Raw genomic sequence first — 15,226 nt, forward strand, 5'->3', positions numbered from 1 at the left:
ATTTAACACACAGCTTTTCTTCTATTGCAGGACAGTCCGTGTATGGTTAAAGAGAGACAGTGGACAATATTGGCCAAGCATATGCCATGCAATGCCTTGTAAGTATCTGGATTTCTATCTTAAAACACAGGGCCAGGGAAATAGTACAGGGGCAAGACACTTGCCTTGCACACACCTGACTCAGGTTCAGTCCGCGTACTGCATATGGGTTACCCCAAGCCCTGTCAGGAGTGATCTGGGATTGTAGAACTGAGAGTAAGCCCTAATACATTTGGTCGTGACCCAAACACTGCCTTCTCCATACCCACTCCACCCCCCCTCCCCAAATTAGAAAATAGGATTGAGGTAGGGTGTAGGATAACACTGTTCTGTCCTTCCTGCATAACCTCAGGAATAGTTGATAGTTTATTGGACTGAGGAAAAGAGAAAAACACCTTAAGAGGTATCTTGCCCTTGAAGGGCTTTCTTATGTTGATTTGGCTACGGGACTGGGTGGAGTGTCAGCCCAGACTAGAAGGGGGCGGGAGAATGAAAGAGCAGGGCTGAAAGATGGGCCACAGAGAGACTAGCAAGGAGAACATGTGCTTGAGAGAACCTAGGCCCTCCATAACATAAATTTCTTCTATGGGATAAACATCCTTGTAATAAACTGCTACAAAGATCAACCGGCCTGGCCCTCGTCTCTTCCTTCATCTGCCCTTGGCCAACAGCCGTCCAGATGCAGGCCACACACAGTGGCTCTCGGGCACCGAACACGGGCGGTGAGATAGAGCCCTCCAGAGAGCCCGTGAACACACAACCTTCAGCGTGTATAGTTTTTTACTGTAGGGGAGAGAGTTGAAAGGGTTGGTCACATGCTTTGCAGGCAGTAGGGCTTAGGTTTGGTCTACAGTCTCCTGCGCACTGAGCTCAGACACTCCTCTCCCCCATTCACCAAAAAAAAGTGGGGGGGGAGAAATTTATTTATTTTTTAACAAGAAATTTAAAATAGGAGAACAAACATGGTTCTCCAACTCTTTCTTCTCAGATTGCCTTTTCAGTATTTTCCTTTTGAGCAGGGGAGATGTCTGAGGCATGGGATTATTATTATGATAGTCGAAGATTCCATATAACTCTTAGATCTCATTTAGATTTTTTAGAGCTCATAGATTGTAAAATAAGAAAGTATTTCTGAAATTGACTAAATAGTCTTAGTTTCTAGTAAGATGAATGGTAGAATGACTGCGGCATATAATCACCTGAGTATAGCAGTTTCAGTCATTTTTCCAACTTTTTCTTTGACTTTTTCTTTAGACAATTCAAAATTTGGTCCTATGATTACATTGTCACGGTCCTCCCGTTGCTCATTGATTTTCTCGAGCGGGCCCAGTAACGTCTCCATCATGAGACTTGTTACTGTGTTTTGGCATATCAAATGCGTCACGAGTAGCTTGCCAGGCTCTGCCGTGAGGGCGTGATACTCTCGGTAGCTTGCTGGTAGCTTGCCGGGCTCTCTGAGAGGGGCGGAGGAATCGAACTCGGGTGGGCCATGTTGGCCGCTTGTAAGGCGAACACCCTACCGCTGTGCTATCGCTCCAGCCCATGATTACATTAGTGAAGTAAATTTATTCTTGCATTATTATTATATTGTTTGGAGGTTCTAGCAGGGGAGCGCAGCTACTTGTATACCCTCGACCAAAGACCGGTCTGTCTCTATCGGGGAAGGCCATCCTCTTCAACCGAGTGCACAGCTTCGGGAGGGACGCACATGGAGCGGTGAGGGAGGAAGGGGACACCCGCCTAGCCAGCCAGATCAGCCGAATCAACCCTGGCGATCAATGGGGTGACAGATGTCACAGCCAGATCGCCTTAGCACAGCAGTAGGGTATTTGCCTTGCACGGAGCCAGCATGGCCAACCCGAGTTCGATTCCTCCGCCCCTCTCGGAGAGCCCGGCAAGCTACCGAGAGTATCTCGCCCGCACGGCAGAGCCTGGTAAGCTCCCTGTGATGTATTCGATATGCCAAACACAGTAACAACGAGTCTCATTATGGAGACGTTACTGGGCCCGCTCGAGCAAATCGATGAACAACGGGAGGACCGTGACCATGCATTATTATTATTTATTCAAGACTAAACCTTCAACTTTTAAAAGGATTTACTTAAGACTATAGAACGAACATGATTGCCACTCAATGCCTCTTCTGCAATCCACAGAACCCAAAAGGAGAGAGAACAAAAGGGAATGCCCTGCCACAGAGGCAGGGTGGGATTGGGGGGATGGGGGGTGGGAAGGATACTGGGATTAGTGGTGGTGGAAATTGGGTACTGGTGGCGGGATGGGTACTCGATCATTGTATAACTGAAACCCAAGCACAAAAATTTGTAAGTCTACAACTGTACCTCATGGTGTTTCACTAATTAAAATTTAAAAAAAAAAGGATTTACTTAGAATGAAATGTCTTTGCCCAACTTTCCCTAGCCTGGAACAGCTTCTTTGACAGGTACACACACACACACACACACACACACACACACACACACAATTTTTGGTGGGGGGGACACATCATTTTGATTTTTTTCACATTGTCTCTGCTCTGGATTTGAAAAAAAATAGCAACTAAAAAATAACTCAGATAGCTAAATTATTTCCTTTTTTCTTCAAATTTTATTTTATTAAAGCGTTATGAGTTACAAACAGTGACAGTGACAGTGTTCTCTCCCGGATCCTGCCACCAGTGTCAGCTTTCCTCCACCAGCTTTCCCAGACTCTGTTTCCTACCCCTGCACCCCAGCCCCAGCCTGCCATCTTGACTGGCACCTTTTAAGTTTGGTTATTAAAGTTTGGGTCTCGTGATTTTAGTGTTGTTTACTCTGTGGTTTGTTATTTAGCTCTATCAAGGAATGAAGTGTTCTAATGATAAATCTTCTTTTTTCTCCAAGCTCTTACCTGAGAAATACTTCCTTGCAGTCAGCGACACATCTTTCATATATATCTTTAATTTATTCATTCATTAATATATCTGCACTATAGCACTGTAGCACTGTGCTCCCGTTGTTCATCCATTTGTTTGAGCGGGCACCAGTAACGTCTCCATTGCGAGACTTGTCGTTACTTTGTTTGGCATATCGAATACGTCACAGGGAGCTTGCCAGGCTCTGTGTGTGGGCGGGATACTCTTGGAAGCTTGCCAGGCTCTCCGAGAGGGATGGAGGAATTGAACCCGGGTCAGCCTCGTGCAAGGCAAACACCCGACCCTCTGTGCTGTAGTTCCAGCCCCTTATTAATTTAAATCAAATTAAGATCCTAGAAAATCTCCACTCCCAACCTTGGTTAGTTATTTGGGCTCTGCTTGCTACGCTATGCTCCACTTCCTTTGATGTCTTATATGCTAGTTGTATCACTGACATGCCACAGTGTGCAACCAAAACAAATTTAAACTGAATTGTACATGTGGTTGTTTATGCCTCAGGCAAAAGAACACTGTAATAACTTGAACAAGTTTTGCCTGTTTATGAACAGATCATAAGTTATTAAGGATACCAGGGCTTTCTGTGATTTTCAAATTTTCTTTGAGATTGAGCGTGTCTTTAGAGTTTTACGATAAATAGATGACAACCATGTAACTGAACCAAGTATTCAATCTACATTTGTGGAGAAGAAAGTTCTTGTAATTGAATCCTTATATTTCTCCCTTGACTTAATGCTCCAGCAGATGCCATCACTGGTTAAAGGCTGCAGGGAAACTTTTGATTTTTGAACAGTAGCCATGAGGAGGGCCTTGGTAGGGATAGGGAGAAGGGATTGTCTCATTTTTTTTTTTTTTTTCCTGATTGTCTCTTTGTTTTGATGGCGGTGATGAAAAGGCGCTATTCCCATTGTGTTGCTTGGGATCACTGTTGGCAGTGTTTTGGGGACCACAGGCTACAGAGGATGCCAGGGATTGAGCTGTGACCTCTTGCATGCGAAGGAAGCACCCAAACCTTTGACCCATCTCTCCAGCCCTTCTTCCTGATTTTTAAGAGGTTTAACTCATACTATTTGTAATCTAGCTGTTTCATCATTACTTAATGCAGTGTCTTACTGAAGGGGATAGGACAACCTAAAGTCCAGCAAGTATGGGGCTGGAGCAATAATACAGTAGGCAGGGCTTGCACCTGGCTGACCTGGGTGTGATCCCTGACACCCCATATGATCCAAGAATGCCAGGATTAAGACCTGAGTGCAGAGTCAGGAGTAAGACCTGAGCTCTGTGGCCCTAAAACCAAAATAACCAGAAACCAAAATAAAGTCCAACAAGCAGAGTTGAAGCAGATATCTGCAAGCCCCTTGATGTTGAGGGAGGAGAGACCCTCATTTTGGCAGAGCAGAATGTTGAAGCTTTGGGAATGACATCCGAGGACCATAGAAACCTTATGAAGATACAGGATCCTCAGCATTTACCTACAGATCCTCTTCCCCGTTTTCCAATGGAGTGTCACTTTCTAATGCTCTCCTCATTGGACTATCACTGAGAACGCAGAGAAACCTCTAGTTGGATTTTCATCATTCTGTGAAACACTCGAAGTCAACTGTAGTGAATGACTGACTGCCAGTAGAGACAGCGCCTGCAGCTGACCTAAAAACTCATCGAAAACCTCAGTCTGATTGTTCAGGTGGATTTCTTTGAGAACATTATCATTAATTTTCCTAATGTCTGAACACAGTTTTGGCATGGAGCAACCTTTAATTATCTTTGCACTTTGCCTGTGGAGATGGAAAAATGAGTAAAAAGGGTTATCTTGCTATTGAAATTTTAGCATCAGCACCCAGGTAGTCTGAGATCTATTAGAAAGGCGAATGTTGTGCCCCATCCACTCCCCAGGTCTACAGAATCAGAATCCACATTTTACTAAGATCCCTAATAATTTAAATGTTCTTCAGAGAAGACTGAGAAGGTCATCTTGTGGTATAGCCAACTTGCTTACCTGTTTCTGTGAACACATGAAAAGACTCACATGTAAAAGGTTGAATGTGAGTCATATGAATTTCTACCGTGTAACTTACATATATATTAGGTACGTCGCATGCTACCAGATGTAAGACATGAAATTAGGTGCCAGGGTGTGCAAATGCATAAAGTACTTACAGTCATGGTTGTCATGGTATTTTATTAGGGATGAGGGGTTCCATTGCTTTGTAGATGTAAAAACAAAAGCTTCTGATCTTCATAAATTGGTGTGTGTCCCTAGTAAGCTGTGCATTCAGATAACCTAGAGTCTGAGCAAAAAAATTAACTTTAGAAGCCAGGAGAAACCAGACTGCTTTTGAGCCAGTCTGATTTTCCTGTGGGAGATGCTAGTTTAGAGCGAGACAGAATCTTATTGCATAAGGGAAGAAGCTACATTTTTGGTCTGTTAGAAAACCTGAAAAAGTTTTCAATTTCCAGCAGGTTGTTTTGCAGTCCTTTCCATTGAAAGTTATCTTGTTTAGAGGTTACTCAATATTATACTTAAATAATGGTTAAGTGGTATTGCTTACAGAATAAATGAAAAAATCCACATATGTGAAGGCAGTCAAAATGAGCACTGCAGGACAAATATGGTCGCATTCTGTTTCTAGAATTATATATAGTATTCAGGTTATAAAGTGAATATAAAAAATATCAAAACCACATTAAAAAGGTTTTATTTGTTTATATTGGCCATTAAAGTGCCTTTTAATGCACTTTTTCATGTTCTGGGGTACAATAATCACGTTTTGTGGGGGTGAGAAAATTTGAAGTTGAATGAAAGAAATGGAGTGGAAGTGGAAAAGAATAAAGAGTGAAGACAGAGTTTGATGGCAGAAAGTGGCCTAAAGGCAGATTGTCCTAAGGCTTTGAACTTGGGTGAGTGGGAGACAAGGAAAATGAGGAGCAGAAATATTTTGACCAAAAACATGGCTGCTGCTTTTGGGTATCCTAAATATCCTGTCTTTGCTGAGAAGCTTCCACCCCTGGGTGAGGAAGCCAGGAGAAACCAGGCTCACCCTTGACCCAGTCTGACTTTCCTGTGGGATGTGCTAGTTTGAGCCCAGGATGGTTGTCGCAGGTGAACCCTAGAGTTGTGAGATATTTATGTATAAAGAATTTGTCAAAGCTGACCTCTGCAAGAGGAAGTGGGACCCAGGGAGGAAGGCGGTTGGGTTGGTCTGAGGGAAGAAAGTGATGCTGGGAGGTTTTGCTCTTTATCCCAACCCCTGGAGAGCTGACTCTGCATCTGCCTTTACATTTGAGAGACTTCCTTCTCCAGGTAGATGCATGTGTGCAGACCATACCCTGCCCACTCTCTTTCTTTGACTTAAATTGCAGGTGTGTGGCTCAGTGTAATCCTTGACGCACAACCCCTAAGGCCTATTTCTGTGGTCTCTGTGCATTTGGTGAGAGGGAAGGAATGGAACAGGTATTGGTTTGGGTAGTTGTATTGAACAGTCTGAGGGGCCAGGAGATTGCACAGCAGTTAAGTTTTAAGCCAACACAGTTCTGTTCCCCTGAGGACCTCTGCGTGCATCCCTCTGCTCAGGATGACCCTGAGCTCTGTTGAGTGGACTTGGAGGCCCCCAGCACCACTGGGGTGCTCACGGATTCTCAGCACCACAGGGTCCAAGAAGCTCTGTATCTGTATCTATATCTGTATCTGTATCTTTATCTGTATCTGCCTGCTGGTCTTGGTCTCTTCATCACCACTTGGGGGCCCTTGGCTCCTCCCTCCTCCTGACCCTCGCCCCCCCAATCCCCAACACAAAAAGAGAAAGAAAATAGTTTGAGAACACAAAGGGCCATTAAAGAAGAAAAGCAGACAAATTGACCCTATTTTATTTCTTTGGACAGTTTACTTGGTAAATGTTAAGTAGTCTTGTAGTAAACGCTGTCAACATACAAAGGTATAGTGATGAAATCAGGCAGAGGATCCCTGTTTTTGTAGTTTGTACAGTCTGGTACATGAGACAAAATAAGTGCAGACTGTGATGTTATGGTGAGTTAAGAATGGGGCATGTAGGCTAGAGTGATTGTACAGGGGCTGAGACACTTCCTTTGCAGGGGTCTGATCTGGGTTTGATCCCTGGCATCCTGTTAGTAATTCCTGAGCATAGAACTAGGAGTCAGTCCTGAGCACCCTGAGTGTGGCCCTCAAACTAAAACAAGACATGGAAGTAGGTGAAATGGAAAAAACGGTCACAAAAACTCCCCAAAGAAAGTCATTGATTTCTTCTTTTGTAGATTCCTATAAGCTGATTTTTACATCTGTATTAAAAAAAAAAGTATTTCCGCATCAAATTGTCTTTGAAAAATATTATCCCCTTGATGTATCTCACATGGTAGTTGCTCTTGCCTATGACAAGATCAGGTTGCAGCCTCCCCAGCTGGGTCCTGGCTAGCCAGGAAACCAGAGAGGGGTCGGCCCGCAGGCAGTTGGGGTTTCAGTTGCAGCCATAAAGTGATTATTTGTTCCAGGCTTCTAAGATATCATTTCAACCGTGCCATTTGCAACACACTACCTACAGGGAGGAAAAAAACATGTGAAAAGCACAAGCATACCTACCTTCTTGGCTGAGTTATTTGAGACTTAAGTTTACTGAACTTGCAGTTAGGGAGTGGGACGGGGGGGGGGGGGGGGGGGGGGTTGAGGAGAGCATCTCCAACAGTCAGCCAGGAGGTGCGGAGATTTTCCTGACTCTAACTTGTATGGACCGTTGTGCCTGCACCTTCGTTGCCAGCCTCTCCTGTCACCTATCGGTGAAGCAACATGGTTACCAAAGTTGTAGAGACTAGTTGTAGTAAAAGACCAAAGTCTGAGGAATCAGGGTTGTCTTGGGTATGTGGAAACCTCGCCAGGGCTGCCAGGTGGAATTTATTTTGGCTCCCAAGTGTTTATGAATTTGGCCACAAAGCGAAACAGAAGAAGTTTTTCAAAAGCCATGAAAAACAAATAGGCACGCCTAGCATAGCAGTGAAGTGACCTGTTTTGTTTGGTTTCCAGCTTGCTGCTGTGCCTGGTGACATGGCATTAGCCCAATCTGAGATTCTGACTGGATTCCCTTGGGTTTCATACACCCAAGGTGGCCACTTTAACGTATCGTCACCAAAAAAACATAATCTTGAACTGTTTGCTTCCAGGATTGTATCAGCAGCACGGGTGAGAGAGAGCTGGGTGGGTGGGCACCATGCAGGCTCCGGAGTGCAGTTACTGCTCTGTGCTGCTCGCTCCCCTCCAGCAGGGATCCTGTTCCCAGTGGTAGGAGTTCTCAGCCCAGACTACAGCACACATTACAGACGTTGAGTGTATTTGAAGTAATTGTCCACCATAATGCTCAGCACCCCTTTCGTGAGAGGGACGGTTTGCCATGGAGATCTGGAGATCATAAGGAAGGGCAGACTCCTTTCTTGGCTTTTTCTAAGGCAGAGCTGCTCAGCCAGTGTGAGCAGACCCAGATTCGACCAAGTGTAGTTGAGGCCCGAGCACTCAGCCCCGTGGGGCAGCGGGACCCAGGGCTGGTGCCAGGCAGTTACTTCTGTTTACTCCCATGACTGTTGAGATCTTATTTTCCATCTGTATCTTGAGGTGAAGAAGACTAGAAGGAATTGTCCTAAGAACTGGTCTCTTGCCCTTAACGATAAGATGAACAGGGAATGTATGTTTCCCTGCAGAATTTTCTTTCTGTTCCTATATTGATTTTTCTTATTCATAACTTTTTGCTTATTTCTATTTTTTGCTTATATTGTGTTTGGGTTTTTTTTTTTCTTTTTGGGTCACACCCGGCGATGCACAGGGGTTACTCCTGGCTCTTCAGTCAGGAATTACTCCTGGCGGTGCTCGGGGGACCATATGGGATGCTGAGAATCGAACCCCGGTTGGCCGCATGCAAGGCAAACGCCCTACCCGCTGTGCTATCACTTCAGCCCCTTGTGTTTTTTTTTTAACCATCCCAAATTCTTTATTAAATGAGATAAAGAGAATGAATTAAAGGGCAGTAGAGGAATAGCATTGAAATATAAGCTTACTGTTTATATTAAATTTACTCCAAAATTTACACTGTTTGAGATTGGAGTATTTCACATGGATACTATTTTATCTGGGTGGAGTTGGGATTCTAGAATCTGATTTTCATTCTTGCTATCATTTGCTGAGTTACTTTGGACAAGTCCTTTATTCCTTTTTAATTTTCTCTGCTTTGAAGCCCAGCAGACAAGTGATCATTTCCTCTGTTCTCAGATTTGTAAAAATAATTTAGTTATGAGATTTATCAGATGACTAGACTGTTTTAATAAAGTCCATTTGGGATTTTGGTGATTGTAGCAGCAGGCCTGGCTAATTTGTGAGGTTATATGGCTGTCTTGGTTTCCTTTCCCACTTGTTGGGTCTGTAATTTCAAGACAGCAATAACTTGAAATTGAGGATTTTGAAAGTTAAAATGATTAATATGTTCATATCCTTTTTGTGTGGGGGATGGAGGTTTGGGGCACACTTGATTATGCTCAGGGCTTATTCTCAGCTCTGTTCTCAGGGACTAACTTGGTTTGTCTGTGTGGAGGTACTTTACTGTCTCTCTGGCCTCAGTTCATACCCTTCTTATCTGGGATGAAAATAAGGAATTTTTTCTCCCAAAATTAAATTGCAGGTATCAATTTTCCTATTGGTGGGTCGAAGGAGATCTTTGCATAATTTAAGAGTAGATGGAGTTGAATGGTTCCTATACCCTCCCATATCTTATGCTGGATTGATCAATTTGGGGGATGGTTTATGTGCGTAGATTAGTGATGTATAACAAGATAACTTTTATTTTTAAAAGTCAACAGTACTGGACTGGAGCAATAGCACAGCAGGTAGAGTGTTTGCCTTGCATGCGCCCACACGGCCGACCTGAGTTTGATTCCTCTGCCCCTCTTGGAGAGCCCGGCAAGCTACCAAGAGTATCTTGCCCACACCGCAAAGCCTGGCAAGCTCCCCGTGACGTATTCGATATGCCAAACACAGTAACAAGTCTCACAATGTTACTGGACCCGCTCAAGCAAATCGATGAACAATGGGAGGACAGTGACAGTGACAACAGTATTATCAACCATTTTGGAGCTTCTCTTTATTTTATATTACTTAATTTTATTACTATTATTTTGGCGACCTTCAGACAATATTTAAAAACTCAGTTAAAGGAGTTTCTTGGCATACTGGTGGACCTATGTATATGATTTGGAAATGTTCATGCAGTTGTTTTAATTGATTCCATTTGACTCCCAGTTTCCTAGTTGTAAAGTGTTCCTTTCTTAGCTTCTTTTTTGATATAGGTGTTATTTTAGAATCATATATTTAAAGAATTTGCTGTTTTTAGTATTTGCCCTTTCAAAAGCAATAATGTAATCAAATCTTTAATTCTTTTCTTTGTAAGAAAAAGTGCCCAATAATTTTTTTTATTTTTAATGGAAATAAAGGGAAATGTGGATTATCCTAACCAAAGATAACATAATAAGTAATCCAAGTTATCGCAGCATTTGTTGAGCATATTCTTGTTTGATTTACACATGATATGGTGTTTTGATATATGTTTATGACCACCTAGACAGATGGCTGTAACTGTAACCTAAAACTTATTTGGAAGAAAAAGTGGGTGTATCAGTAACACTAATTTTGCTTCTATGCCTAGTGACCTGGCATTAGCCCAATCTGAAATTTTTCAGTACCCACTCTATTGAAACAAATGGTTAATTATTGTAGACTATATAACATCTTTTAAATGGAAAAGCGTATTTCACTGGCAGCACTTAAAGCATTTGTACTTTTAGTGAAATCAAGCATGGATTGAATATTGTAAACCAAAAAATACTATCTCATGGCACACAGGGCTGAATGAAATTATATCCAGGAGCTCAATCTTCATATTGTGGTGTGGGGTGCTTTTAGTCAAAGCCCTCTTTTATTTATTTATTTATTATTTTAAAATTTAATTTTACTTTTATAAAGTTGTTCACAATAATTTATTACATTTAATATTTCAATACCAATCCCACCAGCAGATATTTCTAACCTGACTTCCAAAGCCTGCCCCCAAAGCAGGCCCTAAATATTTTATATTGCTTGTTATGAATATTTCGCTAGGAATTCTTCTAAAAATGGTCCAGAAAAGTTTCTATAGAGGAGAGTGTGTGAAGATTGCTGTATTTCACCCTGGCGCCATTAAGCCCTTCTTGGCACATCAGTGGTGTATAGTATGAGATACTGTGCTGGCTTCAGGAATTCTAAAAATTTAAATATGGTGATACAGCTGAGGTTAATTATATATATTATTTTTTTTTTTAACTGGATGTTGACTTTGGGGTCTGGAAGCACCTCCGTGGTGTGTTGCTGGCTTTGCTCTCTTCTGAGATATTTATTTCTGAGGCTCTGGATCAAGGCCATTAGTGAGCTTACATAGCACTGGAGGCAGCTCATGGGCGTGACTGCCAGGCGCAGGGAGATGGGGGGTGGGGGGGTCGTCCATTCCCGACTCCATGTAAGCCTGGAAATTTTGGTCACAATCCCCAATTACCTTGACTTTTCAGCAGATTCACTCATGAATGAGGCTCCTCTGAGCCAGTGGAAATCAGCTGGGAGCATGACTGCGATTGGGTTCTGGAGGTTTTCAGCTGTGGGGCTAGTTGGGGCGGGGTTAGGGGACATGGGAGGGACTCGCCGTCCCCCTATAAGTTCCCCGATGAGACAGCCTAAGGCCCTCTTAGGTTTGTCATTTACCTTCACCAGAATGCCTTTCGCAACTGATGTTTTATTTATGGAAGTACCCTACCACGGTTTATTTAGTTTTAAAGTTTCCACCAATATATCTCATGAATAGTAGTGTCTTCTGCCAGATAATTCCTTTTGTGTAGTAAAGCAAGTAAGTGTGATTAAAATCCCATGATTACCTTTCAGTGAAACTTGTGTTTATATAAGTTTAACTCATATGAAAGGTCGGAGCAATGGCACAGCGGGTAGGGCATTTGCCTTGCAAGCGGCCAACCTGGGTTTGATTCCCAACATCTCTATATGGGCCCCCAAGCACCGCCAGGAGTAATTCCTGAGTGCAGAGTCGGAAGTAACTCCTGAGCATTGCTGGGTATGACCCAAAAGGCCAAAAAGCAAAAAAAAAAAAAAAAAAAGTTGAACTCATCAGCGAAGGACAGAAACTATGACAATCATATATTAAAGAATTATGTAAGTATAAATAATAGGAAATGGGGAATTCCTCCAAATATTTTTGAGAATGCCTTCTTGCAACTGCATGGGGTGGGGGCTGGCCTTGTGTAAACCAAGTCGTGCTCAGGAGGCCTAAGGGGCTACTTCAGGTGATTCCTGGTTTAGCAGGCTGTCAGTTCAGTGCTGTGTCTGAGGTGTGGTAGTGCTGAAACCCCCAGCGACACCCCTATGGTGTGCCAGTCCTTTCAGGCTTGGTGATACCCAGGAGGCAGAGGAGTGAACCTAACCCCTGAACTGTCTCCCTGGCTCTTCAACTACTGTTTTTTTTTTCTTTCCTTTGGCCACACCTGGCATTGCGTGGGTTATTTCTGGCTCTGTGTTCAGTCCTGGTAGTGCTCAGGGGACCATATAGGATGCTGGGGATTGAACCTGGGGCAGCCACATGCAAGGCAAATGCCTTACTTGCTGTACTATCCCTCCAACCCCACAGCTACTTTCTTTCTTTTTGTTTTTTTTTTTTGCTTTTTGGGTCACCCCCAGTGATGCTCAGGGGTTACTCCTGGCTCTACACTCAGGAATTACTCCTGGCGGTGCTCAGGGGACCATATGGGATGCTGGGAATTGAACCCCGGTTGACCGCGTGCAAGGCAAACGCCCTACCCGCTGTGCTATCGTGCCAGCCCCCACAGCTACATTTTTTTAAAAGCAGGAGCAATTTTTTCTTTACTACCACTTGTAGATAAGCATAACCCGTTTCTAAGGCACATTCAGTTGAAGTAATGTCTTTTTCTTAAATTCCTTTTGTCTAGTACTCATATCTGTTAGACTTTTCTTCAAATTATTTGAGGATTAGTTTAATCATTCAGACTGAGAGGCTTCTCATTTATTTATTTTTCTTAAATTCAAAGCTTGATACCTGCCTTAAACTACTGCGACTTAATTTTGTATTAAGCTTATTTTTATTTTAGTTTTTATGTTTTGGTTTTTGGGCTACACCCAGAGGCACATTGTGCTTACTCCTGGCTCACTCAGGGATCACTCCTGGTAGGCTCTTGGGGGAACATCTGGGATGCTGAGAATCGAACCTGGGTTGGGCACATAAAAGCCAAACACTCTCCCTGCTGTATTATCACTCTGCCCCCAAAGTATTTAAGTTTCACTTAATCACTTAACTTCCCGTTAGTCGTCGATTTGCTCGAGCGGGTGCCAGTAACGTCTCCATTTGTCCCTGTCGCGTGCTAGTGTAGCCCAATGGCATCTGTTCGCTCCGGGAACATGAAGGGCCTCAAACTGATCGTTCATGATCTTGACGAAGAAGTCTGACCATCTGGTAGGTGGGCGGCCACGCAGTCTTTTGACATCCCGTGGAATCCAGTTTAAGTTTAAAGTTTAAAGTTTATTTAAGTTTAAAGATAAATTTTTGACAAAGTCAGAAGGCTTGATAATAAGAGGTTCCCCCGACTCCTGCGTCCCCATTTACCCATATAGACTTGCACAAATTTGTTTAATCTTATTTCTCCCTTTCATTATCTATCTTATTTCCTAAAATGTTGCCATATAAACTTTTTGTGTTTATTAGAGGAAAGGGAGATGGCAGAGCTTAATTACTTAACGGTGGAGAATGTACTTTGTTTTGTTTTAACAGAGAAGCTAGTCAGTTTCTCCTAGGATTTAATGAAAATATTGGGGAATGGGACAGGAAGTTGGGATATAACTTGAGCAAAACTTAATGGAAGGACTTGAATTTCCCTTGCTGGGTTTGTGTTGGAGCTGTCTCAGAGGAGCAATATAGAGTCTCTGAGACTAGTTGACTGCAGGAAGACTCTTATGGAGTTGATATGGGGGTGCATCTACACATGGGGGTTATCCTCAAAGCTTCATCAGTGAGGTAATCTGTTCTCACGGGAAAACAGTTAAAGGCTGGAGGAATGAATACACCTGCCGTTTTGTGGCATGCTGTTTTTGTTTCATCTAGACTTAAGGGGCATAGTTTTATGGTTGGTCATGAGAGGGGAATTGCCTTGTGATTTTTACAGTAGTGATCAGCCACTTGGGCGTTGGAGAGCGGACTTTGAAGGCAGGACAACAGAACAGTCTCTCAGCCAGTTTTCTCTTTTGAAGTTTTCAGCCATCAGAGAAGCATCACATGCTTGGGACTTCCAGTGGCTGCCTCACAGAGATTTATTATTTTATTGCCTTGTGAATTATTAATTTTATAGCATTTGTTACTGACTTTTAAGATAATCACCATTTTTGCAGTCTAGTTACAAGTATTTCCTGTAAATCATTGTTTCCTCCCTTGTTCCTCGGCTGAATAATTTTTTTAAACTACTTGGATCTAATTACTATTACTTCATGTGTCTTCTTATCCTTCCCTAGATGGTTTCACCCCTCTCTTATTTTTTTGCATGAATTGCAGCCCATTTTATATGGACTATAGTCTTTAGTATTTATTTATTTTTTTATGTTGTTAATTTCTGGTGAACTGAAATTAGGATACTTGAATCTACCTACTCAGATACCAGAGGAAAGACATTTATTCGAACAAAAATATGAGTATCAGTATTCATTTTATTTCCATTGTTTATATTTTTAGGGGGGGTGTCACCCAAGCAAGGTTCGGGTGGCCTGGACCCATTTCCAGTGATACTCAGTCAGCTGACCAGTGGGAGGGCCTGAATGCTTAGCTTCTTAGGTTCTGTGTTCCTGGGAGCACCAGGCCAGCAGCACCCAGTGGGGGGTATGGAGGGGGTTGGGTACACACAGAGGAAGTGCCCCTAATCCCTGTGCTATTTCCCGGCCATTTAATAATCTTTTCAGTCCACTTCTGCCTCCTTGACCTGCCAGGCCTGTGAGTAAGGATCCTAATACTTGTTCCTATGTGAGTGTCACATGTTGGGAAGTGGTTTGAGAAACTTCTTGAAAACTCATAGAGGGAGGGAGGGAAGAGGGAGGGAGAAAGGAATTGCTGTTTTACCTTACTGTCTCTTTGAAATGACTGGCTGTGCCTTTGAGAGCGTTTGAGAGCTAATGCATCTTGTCTGCTGTTTCGTCTCTAGCAC

General features: G+C 43.0%; 1 protein-coding gene across 1 annotated transcript in view; it reads left to right on the top strand.

The window, feature by feature from the left end:
* The window catches only part of WDFY2 (WD repeat and FYVE domain containing 2), a 205,264-nt gene that overhangs the window by 76,053 nt on the left and 113,985 nt on the right, over positions 1-15,226 (top strand). The window contains exon 2 of the mRNA XM_056126109.1: positions 31-98. Coding sequence (XP_055982084.1) covers positions 31-98 — 68 coding nt within the window. The remainder of the gene's footprint in view (positions 1-30; positions 99-15,226) is intronic.

The sequence above is a fragment of the Sorex fumeus genome, unplaced genomic scaffold (genome assembly GCF_029834395.1).
Source record: "Sorex fumeus unplaced genomic scaffold, SorFum_2.1 ptg000061l, whole genome shotgun sequence".
NCBI classification, from domain to species: Eukaryota; Metazoa; Chordata; class Mammalia; order Eulipotyphla; family Soricidae; genus Sorex; species Sorex fumeus.